The sequence below is a fragment of the Plectropomus leopardus genome, chromosome 6 (genome assembly GCF_026936395.1).
Source record: "Plectropomus leopardus strain MGB_pleo_1.0 chromosome 6, ASM2693639v1, whole genome shotgun sequence".
Classification (NCBI taxonomy): Eukaryota; Metazoa; Chordata; class Actinopteri; order Perciformes; family Serranidae; genus Plectropomus; species Plectropomus leopardus.
The window spans coordinates 14,476,622-14,498,801 of NC_142181.1; the positions used below are offsets into that span (position 1 = coordinate 14,476,622).

The following is a 22,180-nucleotide window of genomic DNA, read 5'->3' on the forward strand; positions in this document are numbered from 1 at the left end:
ACACTAATCATAAAACTACAATATAAAAAAATACATGGGAAAAAGCAGAAAGAAATATAGCAAAAAGAAAAAAAAGTGACATTAATCTTCCAAAATATGTTTTAAAGATAATGTGTAGATACTTTTTCCATGTATTCTCTAATTCACAATCACCTGAGAGATGAATGTGAATGTGTTTGTGTCTTCACACTGCCTGCTGTTTTGTGTTTATTTGAAAATGCCTGACGAAGATCTATCTTAGATTTAAACGTTGCAGTTAAGAAATATTATCATCATAATAATAATTATTATTATAATTTAATTACAGTGTGCAGACCTTTTGTTTGATTCTTGCCTCAGTGAGTATCCCTTCACTCATACAGATGTTAAAGATGCGCTCTTGTAATTTTAAATTGTACTTTCATAAAGTTAGGTGATTCACAAGAGACAGATTAAAATAAACATTGCCTGACTCTTGCCTTAGATTCATTTCATTTTTTTTTTAAATCCAGCACCAGTAAAGGTTTTATGAATGTGTGTGCCCTCCACCATGTTTGTTCAGTGAATACTTACTGCCAGATGATGACATCCTGCTGCTGTCAGATCTGAATGAGACACAGAATAAAAGGCGCATGAGTGATTCATTGACAAACACTTTTTGACTGGAGGACAGACAAAAATCTGTCTCCATCTTGTGGTGGTTGGTCTGGAAACGTGCCCCTTTGGTCACCATGACAACACATTATCTGTTGTTAGCCAACATAAACTGAAAAAGCCAATTTATGAGGAAAAAACGCAAAGAGCACAACAGCTACAAACACGTACAATTAACCGCTAAATGCTTAAAACAACGGTTAAGTAGCTGGTTTGTAATGCTCGCTTCTTCACGTTTTGCTGTCTTGGTCAAAATTAATTTCCATTGTGGCTTCAACGGCTAAAAGTTGGCTAGCTAACGTTAGCCCCGTCTGCTAACGCTGAGACAAACATTGGACTCACTCGGCAGTTTCAGCTCCGGAGTCCACGTTTTCATCCTCGGCTCTCTTTAACACAGCTGCTCTTCGAAACATTGTCCGGTAGTTACACCTTTCACATTTGGTTGAGCCATATCCACAGAAAGTTTGAGCGTTGTTTGCAGCAATGCGGACTGAGAGTGAAAACCATCCTGCTTGATTTCTCTCCACAGTCTGCCCCACAAAAAAACTGGGACTCTTGCTGGGACGCTGACGTCACCAGGCTACCACACTCCGTTATGTTAAAGTATGGACTCTGAAAATGTTACAAGACAAAAAAAAAAACCCAAAAACTGGAGGGTGTCCCCAGTTAAGTTTAGAGGAAATGCACGCTGGACTGTGTTTAGGAAGCTCCTGTCTGGGCGAAAGGGACCAGAAGAAGTTGCTGCTTTCAATCTAAAGCCGCCTATAATAACACGGAGCAGATGGCGTGTGTCTAACAATATGAGGAGACAAAGGAGACAGTCCAGACGGGTTGGACAGATTTAAAAGTGGCAAGGACGTATGGAGGGGAGGCTCTAAAACCCTGAAAATAAATGACATTGTTTGTTAATACCTTGTTAAGAGCATTAAACTCCCTTTTGGAGCTCACCGCGTTTTGACGACCTGTGAAAGACATGCACTCAGTGTTTATATGTATGCTGTTAGTGTAGTCTCATACAGCAGTCCTGCAATACACCCTACCTTCATGTATGGACACTCAAGAGTGTAACAGTAACCCTTTGAAACCTGAGCATATAGGAGTGATTTCTTTCAAAAACATGGAAAGAAGGCAATGAGCAATTTAAGAGGACTTAATAAAAAATAGCATGAAATTAGAGAAGAAAATTGCCTGAAAATTAACAAATAAAAAAAGTTTGAAAAAAATAATGCTGAGAAAGTTACATAAAATCAGACCCACAAAGTAATGCAAACAAACAAGGAGATGACCTTCAGTGTGGAATAAACAGTTGCACGAAAAATACAGATGTAAAATGTATGTATGATGTGAAATACTCCTGTAAACGTTTAGAATCCAGATCATTACTTTGAAATATTTCATCCTGCTTCTTTTCACAGTAACATCTTTTTTTCCTTCAGTCTGTTTTCAAGTGAAAATGCCATTTTGTTATATTTGACTTTTCAATCAGAGGTCTTTGTCTGTCAATGAAGTCTATGTGGGCAGGAATTAGCTATTTATCTTTTTTTATATTTACATAGCAGATATGAAATAAAGATGACCTGAAATAAAGTGAAAAGAAGCAGGGCGAAATGACATTTCATAATGAGCTGGGTTTAAAAAAAAAGAAAAGAAAAAAGTTGACTTAAAATCACTTAACTGTTGCATGTTTGGATTACTCATTTGTCTATATGATTATGTTGTAATGTCTTGGTTTTAGATTAAATATTGAACACATTGGGGGTTCATTTTGCATAATGGTTACAGTGTTTAGTTTTTGTTTTATCTGTTTTAAAATGTGTTGATTCAACTTAATGGTTATCTTGAGAGCTGTAGTTTGTGGTAAAAAATTGTAAATAGCATCTCAATGTAACACAACACAACAATAACACAAACTGCAGCCTCAAAGTTTACTATTCAGCACACCTTTCTAAAACAGTTTAAACAAAGACACACATTTTAAATAAGTTTGCGTTCCTGAAAAGAAAAAAAAGAAAACGGTGCACTTAAAATACTGTAGTAAACAATGTACTTCAGAGGACTACAAAGTTCTGCTTGTGAGCTCTAAGCTAAGCTTTAATTATGGTTAGAGGCAAGTACTTCTGACATTTGCCAAGGCCTTCACATGAAAGATGTAAAAACTAGAATTACCACCACATGGTATTATGGCCTCTGCGCACCACTCAGTTACAGTTTATATCTATCTCAGTGAAAACATGGAGGCTTCACACACATCCTCCCTCTGGCAGCACAGAATATCTATACATCCAGCACAGTTTCAAGGTAGGAAACCAAAGCCAGTGTCACCAAGACAGTATCTGTCAAATGTCTCTCCATCTGTTTCTGGACTTATGACGTCGAATAATGGCCAGAAAAGTGTTGATGCACATTATGTTGTCACAGGTGACTTTTGACCCTTTGGATATAAAATGTCAGAACTTCGTTATTATATCCTATAAGATAATTGTGTGAAAATTTTAGCATGTATTCTTGAGTTATGGCTCAAGATATCACAGTGACCTTTGACCACAAAATCTAATCAGTTCATTCTTGAGTCTAAGTGGACGTTCGTGCTAAGTTTGAAGAAATTCCCTCATTATTTATTTATTTTTTTTTCAATTCTTGAGATATAGCATTCACGAGAATGGGATGTACGGACGGACAACCCAAAAATATAATACCTCCAGGCATGGCTATCGCTGGTGCGGAGGCATAAAGAAAGCTCCATCCCTTCATTTTTTATTCTACATTTAATATGATGAAAACAAGGCCCTGTACAATCCACCTTTGCAGTGAGTACAATAATTATTTTACAATTTGTACACATTAGAACATGGTGCTAGACTGGTTCCACCCGTTTGAAAATGCAGTCGAGAATGAAAAAAAAAAAAAAAAAAAATCTTTGTAAGCTGCACCACAAGGAACCTTCCATTCAAAGAGAGGGGATACATTTTTTTTGGCCGATCATATAGCAGGCCTAAAGTGAAAAATATGTCATGAGAGACCAAACACCATTTATGGAGCTTTTATGTGTCTTATTCCCCTGATTGATCCATTAGATAAAAGCATGCTGTGAAGCTGCAGCTCTTGATCTCTCTAACCACCAGTACAGACCTGGCCAAAATATTGAAAATGGCATTAAATATTTCAGCTATGTGAGAGGTGCACTTGATTCATATTGGACATTAAAACAACCTCAAAAAAAAAACCAAAACAACAGACATATTTGCAACATAAATTAAGCACTCTTCATGTGTTCTCCAGTACTCGAAATGTCTTTTGCTGCTGTTGTAAACCAGGTCTGTACCAGTTGACACTTTGTCCTCTTCTTTGAATTTAAAATCCTCTGGAAGGAAAAGGCCAAGAGTGTCTGTCAACCTGTACAGCCAACAATGTGCCACAAAAAACAAACATAACACATTGACATCAACATTTAAAAGAGGGGAGTGAATTTGAATGTTTTCTTGGTCTCCATGTAGCCGCGTGTTTGCTTTAACATGTTTACGCTCGTTCTCGACAGCACGCAGTTAATTGGCAAACAGGCTCGCCCAATTCTCTCCAAAGGCCACAAGAAACATGATTTTGTACAAAACTAGATCCCCAGCTTTCATTTCTCTCATCAGAAGAAATCTAATATTGCTAGAAAACTTCCCAATCTTTTGCATGATTTTTTCTTTTTACACATTTTTATGGAAGAAAAGTTAAGCTTCCCAGTGTTTCCCAGAATCAATGATGAAAGCACTTCCAAGTTCATTCAAACGCATAGCAGTCCACAAAAAAACAAGGCTCTCAGTTTCTCTCACCTCGATGTTAGCTTTCATTGAATTCACCTGTTTTATGCTACATAAGTGTACACTTTACGGTCCTCCGGTGTTCGTGCCAAATATTCCCTCTCAATGAGTCCTTCTATGCGCTTCTTGATGACTACAGGACTAGGGAGGAATCGTGCTCGCAACTGCTGTGTGACCTGTGGAAACACCAAAAACAGTAACAAAATCAGTACATCTAACATTTCGTCCCATCATCATCATCATCATCATCATCATCACTCTCATTTTATCACCATCATCTAGTGATGTCACAATTCTGGAAATGCTCATTTCAACACAATACCTTGAAAAATATCGATATATAATTACAATTTGAACATTTTATCACAAGATAATTAAAGCAAGGCTACAACATGACGACGACTTCCTTTTCTTGGTTAGTAGCAGAAAACAGCAGAATGACTGTAGTAAACATTAACAAAAACAAAAACTTTTACCTTAATGAAAACTATATTCTTGCAGTAGAGCACACATACAAAAGCTTTTTATACAGATATTCAAAATGCAACAAAGTGCAAATAATAAACAAAACTATGCCGTAAAAGTCAAATGCAAATGGTGTAAATAGGAAAAGTGAAGAGAGAAGAGAAGACAGCACTGTCAGTGAGTGAGAGGAGGCGGGGCTATAGGGGACACTGCAGCAGTGTGTGTGTCAACTCGTTTTTGGGAAGGAGGTAAATATCGAAAGTATTATTGAATGTTTTTCTCAAATATTCAGAATCATTTGTATTGATAAATCTATATTTTTGACAACACTACCTTGATAAGCACCATTTTTTTTTTATCTTTTCTTTTCATTTTCTTTTTTTTATAATACAGCCAATGCTGGGGACAGTCAGTCCCCTGCCCTTGTATTCTTACAGAGGACCAGCTCTTGTAAATCATATTTAAAGTTCCTCACTTACCAAAGGTAAGATATGTGCAAAGGGGAAATATGCTAAAATACAAGCATTTCAGCTGACTGACCTCTGCTACTAGAACATTGTGCTGCATCTTCTTTCTGGACTTCATGATGCGAACGATGGCAGCTTCGATCTCATGCTTCCTGTCGTCGTCCACTTTCTGCCGTGTCTCCTTCCTCTCGGGGTCTGATTCCCCTTGTTTAGCAGCCACTAGGTGGTGCACAACAGAAAAAAAAATATCCAAAAGACAAGTCGTGTGACTTAAGGTTAACATGAGCTTTAAATAATTTGGCTGAGATGAGGTGATAGGTACTATATAAAGCTGTTTTGATACATTCGGTGCAGTACATGTGGCTTATACATTTAGTCATTTGCAGAATATCATGAGATTTTAATATGACATGACACTGAAATATTGTAATACCTAATACCTTTCCTGGTCTTCAGGTTGCATTACAGTTCAGTTCTGCAATTTCACAAACTGCTCTAAAGCTTCAGAAAATATTGAACTACACATCAGAAATTCAAAAGAAGACATAGCGTTACTGTATGTCTTTAAGAAAACATCATGATTTTGTGTACCTGTCTGGATCTTGACACGGTGAAGTTTGGAGGTAAACTGGTCATTGACTGTAAACACATGGCCATTCTCGATCTCCTTGGACTTGGGCTCCTTGGTGAGAACTCTCTGAGTGGGCTTTCCACAGGCCAGAGACTGCAGCGCTCGCACCAGCTCCCTCTCTGGGATGTCTGTCTCTTGCTGGATCTCCTACAGGGTGGAAGGATCAAGTTCAGGGTCATAATAAAGTAATAACAAAGGGATAATTCAATTCAATTAAAAAACACTTTATTTATCCCCGAGGGACAATTTGTAAGGTACGCAGAGCAGTAGGGTAAAAAACTATACATAACAACAATGACCTAAAAGTCAAGAAATAAGAGAAAACAATGACGTGGGGGAAAAATGCAATAAATAAAGCTGCAATAAATAAAAAGATATAACATAACATACTGTGACACTGTAGGGCAGTAAGGTATTAAAATGTGTACCTCAAAGATGGACTTGTCTCTGTTGTTAAAAAGCATGAGGATGGTCATCTGGAAGGTAGAGACCTGCAGGATGTGCTTCCTGGTGTTAGAGCCGGTAACCTGGGCCCCTCCCACTCCAACCTCTGACCCATCCTCCTTTTGACATGTTGGGACAAAAGATCAGAATCTAAGAGCATGATTCAGCATCCACTTCCACAGGAAAACAGATTTTCTCTTATTGAAAGCCTAAAAAATGTAGGTTTCCTTGTTGCGTAAAGACTGTAAATGATCTTAACGAGAAAATCACACTTAACTGGCCAATTGCTTGACATTTTTAACAAAATTACTGAGTTGTTTTTACAATTATGAATCATATTTAGTTGTGTCCATTTCTCTTTGTGTTGACTTCAGTGTTACAAGGTATTTTCAGGCACATTACAGTTCAAAGTAAAATATTAATAACACTATGAAGATAAAAAAAAACATTTCTCTGTAAAGCATTGTCATTTTAACTTTGGCAACAAAACTTTGGAAAATTTGGGAACTTCACTTAAGAAAATATATGGCAGACCAAGTCACCTTATTTTCCATTGTATATTCATGACACTTTAAATTTGAGTTTTTTTGCGAATCATTGCATCACATAAACTGTGCCATTACAAAAAATATTTTTAAAACTATTAGATGGCATAACGCAGTATTTTAGAAATGTGTCGATGTTCTGTGTTTATAGTGGCACGTACCTTTTTGATTGGTCCGTAGAAGGTGGCGTTTAGATCTGCAGATCCCATATGATGCTGCAGTGTGAGTTGTCTGCCGCTGTGCTTACCAAGATAAAACCTACAAGCACAGAGGAGTCATTCAAGGTCAACATCTAAGTATAGTCAATGTACCACATTTAATCCAACTAAAGTGTTAGTACTTTCTGCAACAGGCCCTGGAAGAAGACGATGAAAATACAGCTTGGCATAAACCTATTCCATTTCAAGGAATACAAGCTTATTTCAAATGAAAGGTCCAGGAACTTAAGAAAGTTGTTACTCTGGGCAGCTTCCAATTGTAACAAAACATAATGTGGCTTACTCATACTCTTCTTTTTTTGCATCACACATTTCAGAAACCCCTGAACTGAAAACAAACTGCTTTATGAAACCATTCACACATATAAGAAATAAACTCTTAGACTTTATTTCATCCAAGAAGTCCACTTCAGTTCAATTCAGCTCAGTACGTGTTAGAACAGTTAATCAGTTACTTTTGTTTTTTTCATTTTAAAAGTGGTGGATTGTACCAACACAAAAACTCTATTCTGTCCTGTTTTCTCATCACTTCTGTTGAGGTGACGAAAAAGGTGAAGCTAGACTGTAAACACCTCTTTTCTTTTTCAGTGTGCAATTCTGTTCCATGTAAATGGACGGAGCAGTGATGCAGGTATTACTATCCGGTAACAACCCTGCCAACACTTAAGAGTATTGTCTGCGGTGGAAAAGCAGATCCCAGACACAGATTAAGGGCTGTGTTACATGTCCTTATGGGTTACATACCGATTTTAAGGGTACTACACCGACAATGTTTGGTGGAAACGCAGCTCAAATGTACAACTGACTAACCTTCTGAAAACTTCAAATGCATGTCGCGGTGAAGGCGGGATGTTGCACTTAGGTGTTGCTGATTGTGTTGGCCAGTATCCTGTGGTCAGGACTCTCACAGTGAGATCAACCCCTCCAAGTGACACCTTGAGTTAGAAAAAAAACACAAAAAGCACAATCAGGTTTTGGTCTTCACTGATGCAATCACACCCTGTATCTCACTGCTATTGTACACTCATTTTTATCCGTGCAATTAGGGTTTAAAATTCAAAACTTAAAAGCTTAAAACAACAAAAAATACAGCACTTAGTAAGATTAAAAGTAACTACAGGACATTGACACAAACTAGGTCCATGTGGTGTTTATCTGAAACAGATCATGTTGCATATAAACAAACCAAAACGTCTTTATTTCAGAAGTAAATCATTTAGATGAATTAGAAAAAAATAGAAGCACTAAGCTACAGCCTCAAGCAAACACATGCGCAAATAATGAATGTATATTCCACAGTTCACTAATTTGATTTCTAACACGCCTCAGCAAACTACAATGACAAATCACATACAGAGATAGAAGCTGTGGTGACAAAAAGACATGTGACAGCATCGCACAATCCAGAAATTAGCACCATGTATTCCCAGGATATGGATAGTTAGGCGCATAATTATTTTTATGTAACTGAGCAACGCAGCAATGCTCAGTCAGTCAAGCAGCCATGTACTGATTACAGATAGCAAATGGGCTCATTATTTTTGACAGAATGAGTTGTGGCATGCAGCGTCTCCTCACCCCAGTTGTCTGTAGATGTTGTCTAAACTCATCCATGGTGGTGTTGGAGATGCTCATATCCCGGAACATGCCCTCCAGTTTAGAAGTGAACTGACAGCCGCACTCGGTCTGAGCAATGAAGAGGGATCACATTTAGTTAATCAAAAGCTATTTGAGTGAAATCAACACTCAAATCTTTGTCAATTTGATACAGCATACCCCTGCCCCCATAAACAAAATCACTCGAGTTGTCTCTACAAATAAAGCTCACTCACTCACAGAGAGGTTCATAGCGATGTGAAAAATGTTGAGCCTTTTTTTGGATTGGATGGGCAGGAGGAAAACAATCTTTGTTGCCTGTTTCCTGATTTCATATAGCATTGCCCCCTTATTTTAGAGTAGATTTAAGACTTTCCTCTTAGATAAAATGAACAGGTAGGACTCAGGCTTGCCTTGAACCAGCCCCTAGTTAGGCTGATATAGGCTTTGTCTGCCAGGTGACTTCCTATAATTCACTGAGTTTCTCCCTCCATCTCTCTATCTCTCTTTCCATTTGCAAACATTCAAGTCCCATCAATGCATGTTACAGGAACATTTCTCAAAATCTTTGGAGCTGGATAACCAGTTCTCCTCATCTATGTGATTCAGTTTTTTTCAATAAAAAATATTTACTAAAATCTCAGTATTTTATTCCAAAAAACCCATCTTGTCTATATCACACTCCTGCTCACCTTGAGCTTTGAGATCATGTTCTTCTCAGAGTCGTCAGAGACGCTCTTGTTGGTGAGCAGCCTGCGGGCCAGGTGCTGCTTGTAGTACCTCTCAAACACGTCCTTCTCCTGCATGAAGCGGAACAACACCATGGCCTTGTCCAGTATAGACTCCACCTCCTGCTCTGTCAACTAGACAAAAAAAAGCAAAATAATGGTGGTTACATAGAATGGTCATAAACAGAGTCAATCTACCCCCCTTGACTCACTATTGCCTTAAATACACAGCAAGCAACTCCCACAGGTCAAAAACAGTCCCACAGGTCACACATTACAAATGATTCAGATATTCCCTACTTATATAGGCAATAACAGCATTGTTTGTTTGGCTAATATGTGGTTTGGCATAAAATTTAAGTGGTTACATTGCAGCGTGTTATCGAATCCTGAATAAGCAGGCCAGTACCATCTGTGCTGTGCCTTAAAAATAAGAGTATATATATCCATTAGATGGCTCACCCCTTTTACCCCTTTCTTCAGTTTATCATCAATGAAGAGTGACAGATACTCAGGCGAGCGGGAGTTGAGGTTAAGGAAGTACTCGAAGTCGCCAGCAATAGTTTGTTTGAAGAGCCGGTCATTATTGAAGGACTCCAGGAGGAAGCGGTCGAAGCGTGACTTCAGGTCCAGCAAACCCTGCAGGAAAGAAGACAGGGATGATTGGGGATAATACAGCAGCAGCTTGCATTGGCAGCAGCTTTACACAGCAATTACAGCTCCAACAGTGGCTACAGCAGAGTAAAGGCGGCCTCATCAACAAAGTGTCAGGCTGCTGTCAGACGAGAGTAAGAACAGGAACGTAGGAGTGAAACTGCAAACCACAGAGACTGTGTCACACTGAAGTTCTTAAAGCACTGGAAGATTAACGTAACAAGACTTTTAAAAAAGCCCTTTCTCTCTAGTGGCCTGAATGACCTCACATGGTATTCAGTGCAGTGCAATGACACAGTGTGGTTGAGGGCAGAGATCATCATGGCTTGTGGCCACAAATGCAAGGGGTCAGAACAGTTATCCTCTGCTGGGAGGCTGTGGAAGTATATGGTCAAGGCTCGGCACGCAATGGTGTGCTAAAGCGTGCAGAGTCTGTGGAAATTACTCCATGATCTCTAACAAGGTTAGAGCTCTCTCATTCACCTAAAATATATGCAGCTAGAAGGTTAAAGTGTGCTTCAACAGAGCGTGTGAGCCATCAGAAGTGCCTCTGACTCCTGCAGCAGCAAATTAATTGAAAATTTTATCACTTGATCCTGCAGATTCACAAGACTGAGCAATAACATCCCTGCACTCTTATGTCTCTGAATGTCTAATTGTCTTACTTGTATGTAGTCTACGGGGTTCTTTCCCTCTCCCTCCTCCGACACAAGGGCCTTTCCTTGCTCCCGCAGGTATGAGCTCATACACTCACACATGGTCTTCAGCCCGTTGGGAACCCTGCTGAACAGCTTGTACATGCACGCCAAATCTGTGATGGATATGCACGATTAAACACACACACACAAGCACACATATTAGAAATCTTTTCCAACCAACTCACAAAAAGTGAGTAGCTGCTGAGACGGAGGCTTATTTTTGCAGAGTGAACTAAAATCATTCTGAGTGTAGTGATGTGAATGTATTTTCTGAAGGCATCATTAAAGTTACAGCACTACATCCCCAGTTTTTGGTTTTTCTTTTTTCTTGGAGTGAAGCATGAAACTTAACTTACAAAATTAAGTTTAAATGAATTACCAGCTATAACTGCTACAGACATGAAACACAAACGGTGCAGACCTGCAGCACTCTTACCGTCTGTCTTGCCATTTTTGAGCATGTGGACCAGACCAGAGTTCTCCATCTCTACGATCGTCTTCATGTGTTTGGAAATAAGCTCGCGCTCCACCACCTTGACAATAGGCTCTTCTGTAGATTTATCCAGGCAGTGCATCACCCGCTCAATTTCCTCATTGATTCTGGCTTCCACCTTCTTAATGTACACACTGGCACTGTTTTCTGCAAGGAACTTTTGGCTTTCCATCTTAGTGAAAACAAGAAACACATATAAGCAGTAAGAGACAAAAATCAGTATTGCCACATATTTTCATGGAAAATCTTCAAAACTTTTCCATTACATCTCAAGGACTTCTAATAAAATGTAATGCCTATTCACATATAACATGACTTTTTCAGGCCTGGAATATGCAATGAGACCACCAATCCCTCTGAATCTAATGTCGCATTAAGGCCTCGCTTATGAGTGGCCATGCCAACATACTTGTTTTGCCTGGGTTTTATGAGTGGAGTAGAGCCAAGTAAAAGCAGGCAATATCGAGAAGATTTAGAAGAGCCTCAAAAACAGCATTGATGATTTTCTTTCACAAACCTGGAAAAATTCTGCAGACATTTCTAAGAATGGCGCCTCAAAGTCTTCTTCATAAACTGATCTCCCTTCAAGGCCGAGGATCATTAACATTTGGCAAGCATTTCTAATGGCCCCCCTGTTGGAGAAGCAGACCAAATGTTGATGGCACAATCGTTATGAAAAAGAAAACGAATGCAATATTAAAACAAATAAACGAACAAACATTTGCTTATTTAACACTTGCTGTGGCTGCTAACTAACATTTATTAGTTAATCCCACCAAAAAGTGCATTAGGATCTTTTTTTTTTTTTTTAAGTTTTATAATGGTTTTAATGAACATCCCAGAAAGATGTACTTGACAGCTCATTTTCCCTTAATTACTAAATATGAAGGAATTGGATTCTACTTTCACCCCAATTAATATGCAACTGAAATTAAAAACAACTTCTCAAGATCAGCTGGCAACTAATAAACCTGTCATGCCATCAATTCTGTCTGTGAGTCTTTGGTTACCTGTCAACCACCTCCCCTTTCCTCTCGCGTGCGATCATGTCCAGCAGGGTCTGTCGGAGGTGGTCTCTGATGCAGCCATAACGAACCACTTGGTCCCTAAAGATGATAAGACCCAGGTTGTAGACATTCTCTACGTTGTTCTGCTGTACGTACACCCGATCCTATGAGACAAACACACAAAAATGAGAATTCATGTCTTGAACAATGAACATCTTCCCCTAAACAGCCTTTATGTATGTGTTTAAATGTGTCTCTGTGTCATCCTTTAATGTGGGTCTGAGCGTAAGTGTTGTCAAACCGTATATAAAATCGATCCTGTTACAGTGGTTGATTTAATTTCAGTTTTACTTCCTGAGCCAGCCTTCAGTTTTGATGTTTTTAACTTATGTCTTGACTTAACAACTGAAATATTGCTATTATCTAAAGCAGACTGGATCTTCTTCAGATAATATTTCACATATATATGATCTATATATATGAAAATCCCCATGACATGAAAAATACATTTTAATTTCCCAAAACTGTATTTGATCATTTTTCTTTTTGTTTTGTGACAAATATGTCAAAAAGGGTTTCAAATGTCTGATGATTCCTCCTGAATTCAGGGGCATTTACAAAAGTTTATCTAATCAAATGAGACTTTGACAGACTATCTAGCCACACCTATTACAGGAGGACATAAGACTACACTTTATTGTTTGTTGGTTGTAGCTAGCTTACAGAGCAATATAGAGAGAGATATGATGAGATGTGGTTTTGAATATCAGAGGGCAAAAAGTTTTGTTTTCATTTCCAAAACAATGTGGCAAAGGTCTAATTTATTCATCTCCTCTTCGTCATCCTCCTGATCTAATGGTGAGGAAGGTGTGTGTGGAGCCAGCAGTCTGCTCAGCAGCAGCCTTGCTGTAATTATTAGCTCTGTATAGTGCTAAACTCTAAGCCCATCCCTTTTAAAGCACTCCAATCAAATACAAAATGAAATCCCTCTTGTAACTATACATTGCCCCTTTTCACTGGGAAATACATCACAGTAAAGATGCTCTAACTTACATTTCAAGAGGACTTTTAGAGTTTTTTAGACTACTTTAGAGAATTAAGGCTGATAGCATGACTGAGGTGTTTTTTATTGTTGTGGCTCAGACAATACATTTCCTCACTACTTTATATCTATATGTGCACCTGAAGCTGCACCATCGTGACAAAAGGCATTCTTTCGTCAGAGAACACATGGATATGAAGTAGTTTAGGTGTCACTGAAGCACAAGTTTAATATTACCTTTTATAATGTTTTGGGATCTCACTGATTTGTGCTGATATAAAAGTGTGTAAATTTGTTCAATAAGAATCATGGAAAATATCAATTACTCACCATATACATCAGGATGTCTCTGATCATTACCATGGCTGTTTGATGGTCATTCCAGGCCTGATTTAGGGTTTGAAGGAAGTTATTGTTTAAGGAGTTGAGGACATCTTCTCGTACCTTTGGGGGTGACAAACAGATATGAGGTAAGCATACTACACCAAGTTCTGATGACAACAAAGTGCCTGACCAAGGACAAAAAATGTGATAACACTTTGCTGAAGAGAAAAAATGCTCCTGCATCAAGCTGACACATACTTTTGTGATTTCTCGTTCATGCAGTCTTTCAATGTGACTCTACTTTGCTGTTTCTTTAATACTCTCTCTCTACTAGTCAGGCATACAACAGCTTGATAATAGTCACACTGCAGTGTGACTCAGCATTGTAAACGTCTCTGTAGAGTAAGGTTCTTAAGGGCACACCGACCTCCCTCTTTTTCTCTTTCTGGACAGAGATGAATTATCACCTCTGCTCTTACTAATACAAAAGATCGACCCTCACAGACTCACTAATGTCTTCTTACTCACAGACAGATCAAATGTTGAAGATGTTAAATCAAAGACTCATTGTGCACACTCATGGCTTACTTATAAAAGTAATGATGAGGTAACTATTTTGTTTGGTGCTGATTTTTTTTTTTGCTATGACGACAGCAGCGCATGTAGATGCAGCAGCCAGTAGCTCCTCAAATCCTTGCTTCTTTTTTGCCATATTTTTCTTTTTTTTTTTTTTGACTTCATGGCCCCTTCTGCTGAAGCACGACTTTCTATGACAGAGAAGCACATATCAACACTGGGAAGAGCTGTGTGGGTTTTGGACTGAAAGCAACAGACTGTGAGAGGATCCCCACCAACCGCATATGCTGAGTGGCCAGTCAGACCAGAGGGGAGAAACTCAACCGAAAGTGCTGGACGAAAAGAGGGAGGAGAGGCGGCATCAGGGCAAGGCTGACCCGATTTGGACCACAAGTTATTCCTCTACCAAGCCTTCTTCTGGCTAATGTCCGGTCACAGGAGAATAAAGTGGATGAGATGCGATTCAGGCTCACTCTGCAATGAGATCAGAGACTGCTCTGCGCACATCTTGATGGAGACATAGTTAACCCCTAACATTCCAAATCGAGCTATTGCATGGGATGGGCAGACCTTGCTCTGATCCGAAATCACAAAAGACACTAATGCAAATTCAAAAAACGCACTGCAGGAATTGTATGATGCCATCAGCAGCAAAGTGCCCTTCAACTCTAAAGATGTTGCAGGATCAAGGAAAACTTTTAATTTCAACTAATAAGTCTACTTTCTATAAGATGAAGCTGCTCTGAATCTGTTTTGACAATTTCTAATGCCACTGGTCCAACATATCAACAACATCATATAACAATACTGCAGTAATGTATATGTATCAAAGTACTGTTTAATGAATGCCATATATAAACATTACACTGATCAAGGGCATTTGCTCTTCTAGTTAACCAATCAAATCTTGCCATGATTTCTATCAGTCTATCATGATGATTCTGTAAACTTTAAATCTATTCTCCTCTCTGCTGCCATCAGCTGTCATTTTAGGAGGAATCACTGCACCCTCCTCCACCATATTCACCTCTAGTCACATATCCAGAGCCCAGGACGAGCAATTAAAAGCCTACTCTTCAGATCCAGATCTCAGCACCCTCTTCACCTCATCAACACCACGACGACCACCAGCTTCTAGTTCCCGAGGGTCCCCTGTTCTGTTGTTCTTCCTCTTCCTAAATATATGACAATGAGGTCTAATTGCCAAAAGACAATGACTTTTCTCATACTTATGAGCAAATGTAAATAAATATTCTTTTCAGACAGAATGATTCTCGCCTGATTGAAATTAGATTAGACCACTCACTGTAAATAACTGAGGTTGAAAAATGAATGTCAATTCATCCACTGGAAGCTAAATATTAGGTATTATCGAGCGAGAAGACTATGTATACAGCGGTTGCTGTGCTTTTTGGAGTCACAGGGGAAACAGAGGAAGTCAAATTAACCCTGAACGACTCAAAGCTGTAGTTGGTTTGTGAAAATAACGTTTTGTCATATTTGCTGAAACTGTCTCCATATTCACACAGTAATAAATAATACAGATAATCATACTCCTCTGCTTACACTCTGCCTTGTAGCACTTCCACTGTCCTTACTGCGTTTGAACTTAAACAGCTGATAAGAGCCAAGGAGTCTCTAGCACAGCTCTCAATCATGACAATCACTGCTTGCGAGCTGCAGTCAAACTGTTTCTTGGCAGCTGAAGCTGGAACTACTATCACATTGTCAACAGATACAAAAGTACAGTGACTGGACTGTTTTTTGGCCCTACACACCTGGACAAATTCCAATGTTTGACGATGAGGCTGACATGACCCACCCATTAGCAGTCGCATTCACTGCTCCCAGTGTCACTACTTGCGTAAATCTCGACCGAGCGGTCCATGCCTACTATGTCGATGGGAACTACCCAGGGAGCTCTCTGCTGGTGCTTGGCCATGAAATTGAGAAAGTTTGTGACTTTGATGTCATGTTGGATACAGTTGAGCCTAAACAAAGAACCACCCACTAGCCAGAGCAAACGCTGTCATTTTACAGCTCGACGGTACACTTAAATAAAAAGACATCTGAAACAAGAAATAGGTAATGCAATAACAGAATCTTGATTCGTATTTGTTTTCAGTCAGCTGTGGTAGATTCTAGCAAACGTCATTAAGAGCAGTAGGAGGAAGGGGAGGTAGGGCTGAGCGATATGGAGAGAATCAAATACAGTATTTTTGACCTAATACCTGGATATTGATGTTGCATTGATACTGTAGAGTTGTATGTTAGTGCTTTCACAAAATATTAATGGTATGAGATTTTTGATAAATAATCTTCAGTAATGTGGACAATATGATTAAGTGTGTAAAGGCAACAAATAATTTGTTATAATATAAATAATCTTCCATTTTTACAGTAATGCAGCCTTTAAAACCAGAAAAAAAATTACAATATCCAAAATCTTAAGACGATATCTAGTCCACTTTCAATATAATATCAATATATTGCTCAGCCCTAAGAGGACAGAAAAATATTGCCACAAATAATTTGTCTCATGAACTTTTTTCAGAATAAACGACGGTTTCAGCAAATATAACAAAACATTATTTTCATAAAGTTACCAACTGTATCTCTGGTATTGTTTTAGTGAAAAGTTTGGCTGTGGATGAAAGGACATGCAATAAGGTGGGCAAGATTTTAAGCTTTTCTTCAGCCTAGATTAAATTATAGAAATTGTATCTGTCACGTCTTTTTTGTTGGCTTCAAAAATCACCTGCTGTCCTGGCCACCTGGTCAGTGCTCAGCTGCGAATTGAGCTGAGAGTGTACACTCAAACACTGTAATCATTCAAAGAAATATCTCAAAATCCTTCTGTCAGTAATTATGATGCCAGGAATAATTAGGTCTAAGATAATCTATTTCACCAAACTGACAAGTAGACTGACTGTCATACAAGAGCAATAATAAAAATCTAGTGTAAAATGTATCTTAAAGATCTAACTGTTGAGAAGCAAAAGAAAATCATAATCCTTGAGTTGTTTGTAATGCTCAAGTCTGGTTGAAGTGTTGGTGATAAGTTTGTAGATTTTTAGGCTGTAGGCAAACTATTAACACTGTATTTCTTTGAAAGTGATATCTGGATAATTATTAGATAATAAAAACACATCAGGTGTCGGCTCTCTCGTCTTTGAACTGCCGCTTGTTGACATTCCCTGACTGCTAATTTACTAAACCTGCCAAGTTGAGAATGTACATTTAATTGAGCTGTAAAACCATCTGGCTGCTATTCAACAGCAGGCTACTGAAATATTGCTCATTGGGTATCTGAACGCTGTAAGCGGCACAGAAGCATCCACTGCAGATATCATGGCTGAGCTTTATCTGTTAATAATTATATGCAACAAAAAAACAAGTGACAGCTTGGGAAAAACATTCAGTTATGGGCTCTCTAACTTAGAATGAAAGGAATTTGAAAACAAAGTAATCTCAGTTACAGGACCAGCATTGGATTGCTGCTCCTTTTTTAAACAAACTCCTCAAAATACTCCAATTCACTGACATTTGACAAGTCTACCACTTCACTTACAATGGATTTCTTCAGGAAAATAGTTTAGCCAAATGTCCAGGTTATGAAAATTGTGCTCCGTCAAGGCGCAATTCAGAGAAATACCGCTGCACAGCAGACAGATGAGCAGTCGTGTGCAGCTGAAAATCCAAAACAAGATTACAACTCAAGGACTCTATCCACAAACCTGGGCACTTTTGAGCCAGACACAGAAATTGGGAATCTGTCAAAAGGAGGTCTGAGTGATCCTTAAAGAGTTTTACAAATCTCTTGTTACACAAGAAAAGACCTCTGAAATTATATTCCCAAGCTTTCTAACTTAATTTAATACTCACTCACCCTTACAAGGCTGCTCATGAATGAAAACAGCTCATGTTTTCTGACATTACCTTTTTTTCATAAAGACGACTCTTAGGGTAAGCAGTAACATGGATCTTAATATGAAGCCTATGACATCACAAAGTAGGCTGCGGAAAAGAGTCAGTCAGCTCCGCAATTCAATCAAAACGGATCACAGTTTTACTTTATTACTGTAGTAGATATGCATGTGTCAATTTTCTAGGTACCTCAAATTGTTACTGTCAACTATCACTCCAGCATTTAAATGGAGATCTAGTCTTAGATTTTCTCAAGAGTATTTCATATTAAAGACAAATATGAACTAATAATTATCTATTACACACTGAAAAAGCTGTCAAATACACTGTAACCACAACAAAAAATAGGAGCATAAAGTATGTTTTAATAATTCTGCAAGCAGTGTGTCACCACTTCACTTCAAGTGTCTGGCAAATTATCCAAGATGAAGAGGTGCACCTCTGTGTGTTATAATTTACTTTAATAGAGGCAAGAAGCACACTTGCTTGCTGATGATACAGTGATTTACGGGAGTTTAATGAATTATCAATGTGTTTACAACTAGACTAATTACCTTTTCTGTGCATTCACAAAATATAGAATATTCACACACCTAATGTTTTCCAAACGTTTCCAATCTGTGTTAGTCTTACTTTGTTGATAAGGTGTTCTGTGACGACCTCCCGCAGGCCCGTGTACAGCTTCTCTCCATGTTTATGGAGCACCATTGTGTAGGCGTTCCTGTACAGTTCCTCAAAGCTCAGGCCGCTGTTGTTCTTTCTCTGAATCTCCTGGATGGCATTCTTCAGAAGGTCCCAGATATTGTTGACGTACTTCTCATCCATCGTCATCTGCAAAAGGGAACCAGTAATGGGTTTAATTAGATGAATACCACCTATGAGTATTTGTACCAAAACTCAGCAACAAGGATGAATATTGTCCTGAAATAAAACCTCACAATGCAGATAGACTCCCACCACCGTGCAGTTTAGTCCTCAGATTCAAATTCTGCATCGGAAATGTGGGCCAGGGGTTGGTGTGCAGAATAAATTGTCTATCTGATTGGTCCGCATCAATTATCAGAGTTTAGAGCTCTAATGACCACTGTTTTCACATCAGCTCATCTTGACTACATGAACAAGAGATATTACCTTTATTAAACATATGTTGTGGGCCAAAAGACACCTTTAAATTTCTTTTGAAATACTGATATGTTTTAATATCACTGGTACGTTGGCATCTAAGGTTGGTTCATTCTGAATTGGGTGAATTATTTACGTCGTCCTATTTACTCTTCTCTAACTGTAATTTAAGATAGATGTCAGATACATAACTGGGATAGTGGTTAGTGCTGTCTATCTCAAAAGGCTTAAGGTCAAACGAAGTGTTGTCATAAATATTGATTTATTGATACATACCAATACTGAATATTTGCAACAGTTTCAATACTCATTTTTCTGCAGGATTGACACACAACTCACACCTGCGCTTTCTTGCTCTCTCTTGTTGCTAATGTTTACTACAATCATACTGCTGTTCTCTGCTACTAACACAGAAAATAAAGTTGTTTTGTCACATTATAGCCTTGTTTTATTTATCAATTAATACTAATTTTAAAATGTCAATATAAATTTTTCCTTGAGGTACTGAAAATGGCACCAAATAACAATATTTTTTAAGGTACTCTAAGTTGACAGCTCAGTATCATGACGACACTAGTCAGACGTTCAGTTCCTGCTATGTCCGACTGAATGCTTGAAAAAAGATAAGAAACCTTAACCAGAGGAAACTTTATCGAGGCAACACCCTCAGTTGCTCCATCTAGGTGCATCAGCTCTATAAGGAACATGCAACATTAAGGGGGTATATGCCAATATATGTACACTATGAGTAGGGCCTTTCATTATATAGATCAGCCAGTTAGTTTCAGCTATTTTAGGAACAATAACTTGTATATAAAATGTGTGCATGCCTGTGAGATTACTCAACTGAGGCTCTATTTTGCTGTATGTGCTAACCACAAACATTTCAATGTGGAGCATGAGGCTGCACAGTCTGTATTTACTACTTATGCAAACTAAAACGTACTGTAACTTTAATTTTCTAGTTTTCAAGGGGGATTAAACGTTAATAGTTGAGGATGAATTAGATGCGCAGGAGCAGGATTATTAATTTACCAGCCACTACAGACTGTGGGTGAAAAACATGTTGTTCTGCACAGTTCTTAGCTGTGGTGCATATGCTTAAACTTAAGAAGTTCCTGTGGACATCTCAATGGCCAAAGGCATGTTGGCCCAAGGAGAAAAAATTCAACTGTACCTCAGCTATTGAGGAGGAACAGTGTGTGCTGTCTCTCAGCAGACAAGCCCAAACACATGCATGTCAAGATGTTGCTCCACCAGCAAGTCTGTCACTGAGCCATATTCAACATGTGTGAAGGTCCTCTCTGTATTAACACAACTTAGCTACGTGGAGACTGTCACTTGCACACAAGTTGTAATAACCCAATTACTCATGGAGGAGAAACAAAGCAAGTATCTGGTTGAAGAACAGTCCCACTCAGCCCGTCAAAGACAGAATGAATTACAATTTAAGTAAAATTAGGTCAGTTCATGAATGAGGTCTATCAGTGACTTGCAGACAAAGGGAGTGCCAGGTGGACGAGGACAGGCATCCCAAATCATAGTTTTAACACTGAAACAACGCCAGAAACCACACTTAAATCTACCACTGATGAAACCACTAATGCAAACCCATAACTAACGTTGGTGATATGAGGTTTTTTTCGTTAGCATCTACCTACAGCTGTAGTAACTAATGTTGCTACTTGTTTTTGCACACAATTGGAAATGTAGCTGGTATTTCGGTGTACAAATGTCAGCCAGATTTAGAGATTAGACACAAAGACGTCGTGCAATTGATAAAAAAAAGCCAAAGGCATCCAAAACAACAAGTGTCAAGAGTCAGGGCTAACGTTAGCATCGGCTATGTCGAAGGATCTGCTCGCTAACGTTTGGGGAGTTGTGAGGCAGTTAAACGTTAAAGACAAAAGAAATGCTTCATAAAACTCTCCACTGCGGTGTTAAAATGACAGAGGAGCCACCTAACAAACCGACAAGAGTGGGTGCGACTGGACCCTTTGACGGCTGCACTTTGTTTACGGATAAGTCTGCTGCTCAGCTGGTTAGCCTGCTAGCATGTAGCTAGCAACCCAGACCGCGGTGATCGAGTCACCGCCGGTCGGGCAGGCAGAGCACCGACTGCGGTGTGCACTTACAGGAAAGGCCCGTATCCTCATTTTGGTGTCCTTCTTGGTGCCGCCTTTGCTGAGATTGGACATGATTGCCTCGTCCGTGGGCTCTGTATTCACATGAAAGTATTCTTCAGGGAGGGACGGGGGTGACTACTGGTTTATGGAGCAGCCGACGAGCTTTCACTCGACCTCGTAGCTCCGCGTCCCGGCGCCGCAAGTTTATTGTTGACAGCCAAACGCCAAATCCGATAGTTCTTCATACAGCAATGGCGGACTACCTGCAGTTCTCATTGCGCAGAGCTCACGCTCTCCGAATCTCGCGAGAAAATAGTAATTTTGGAACATTTACTTAACTTTAGTTTCACCTGTACTTAGAATAATATACCTCATCACATATATGTTTTTATTTTAAATGTATTCATTTATTGATATTAGATGATTAATGAAATAATTGTTTATTCTGTACTGTAATTCTTCACTTTTCCAATGAAGCACTCATTCTATTCTTTTCGTACTTTATAAGTAGGCCTAAGTAATCCCACAGTGTAGGCCTGATAAAAAATGCTTATTAATAATGGAAAGATACTAAGTAGTCTATAATGACTTTAGCAGCTGTACATCGATTGTGATTTACTTGTTTACTTTAGTGTGTCCATTTTAGTCCACTTAGGGACTGAACTGGAACTTTATTTT

At 38.8% G+C, this 22,180-nt stretch overlaps 2 protein-coding genes across 4 annotated transcripts in view; both read right to left on the reverse strand.

Annotated features, from left to right (window-relative positions):
• fam124b (family with sequence similarity 124B) overlaps positions 1-2,131 on the reverse strand; it is a 39,178-nt gene extending 37,047 nt beyond the window's left edge. The window contains exons 1-2 of one of the 2 annotated variants that reach the window (XM_088078839.1): positions 976-2,131; positions 553-584 (exon numbers count right to left, since the gene is read on the reverse strand). In XM_088078839.1, the coding sequence (XP_087934965.1) occupies positions 553-584; positions 976-1,046 (103 nt within the window). In that variant the 5' untranslated portion in view covers positions 1,047-2,131. The remainder of the gene's footprint in view (positions 1-552; positions 585-975) is intronic. The other variant, XM_088078838.1, reaches the window with a different exon arrangement.
• Positions 2,132-3,379: 1,248 nt separating this feature from the next.
• Positions 3,380-21,790, reverse strand: cul3b (cullin 3b). Of its 2 annotated transcripts, none has more exons than XM_042486825.2 (16): positions 21,512-21,790; positions 18,888-19,085; positions 13,758-13,871; positions 12,389-12,549; positions 11,896-12,010; positions 11,322-11,550; positions 10,853-10,998; positions 9,996-10,172; positions 9,498-9,668; positions 8,788-8,895; positions 8,020-8,144; positions 7,153-7,249; positions 6,431-6,565; positions 5,963-6,149; positions 5,445-5,590; positions 3,380-4,615 (listed from the first exon to the last, which is right to left on the reverse strand). In XM_042486825.2, the coding sequence occupies exons 1-16, from the start codon at positions 21,572-21,574 to the stop codon at positions 4,484-4,486; spliced, it is 2,304 nt and encodes a 767-aa protein (XP_042342759.1). In that variant the 5' UTR covers positions 21,575-21,790; the 3' UTR covers positions 3,380-4,483. The 2 variants fall into 2 exon arrangements, with proteins under 2 accessions (XP_042342759.1, XP_087934963.1); XM_088078837.1 differs by having other exon boundaries at positions 6,431-6,562; positions 21,512-21,633.
• Positions 21,791-22,180: the final 390 nt, after the last annotated feature.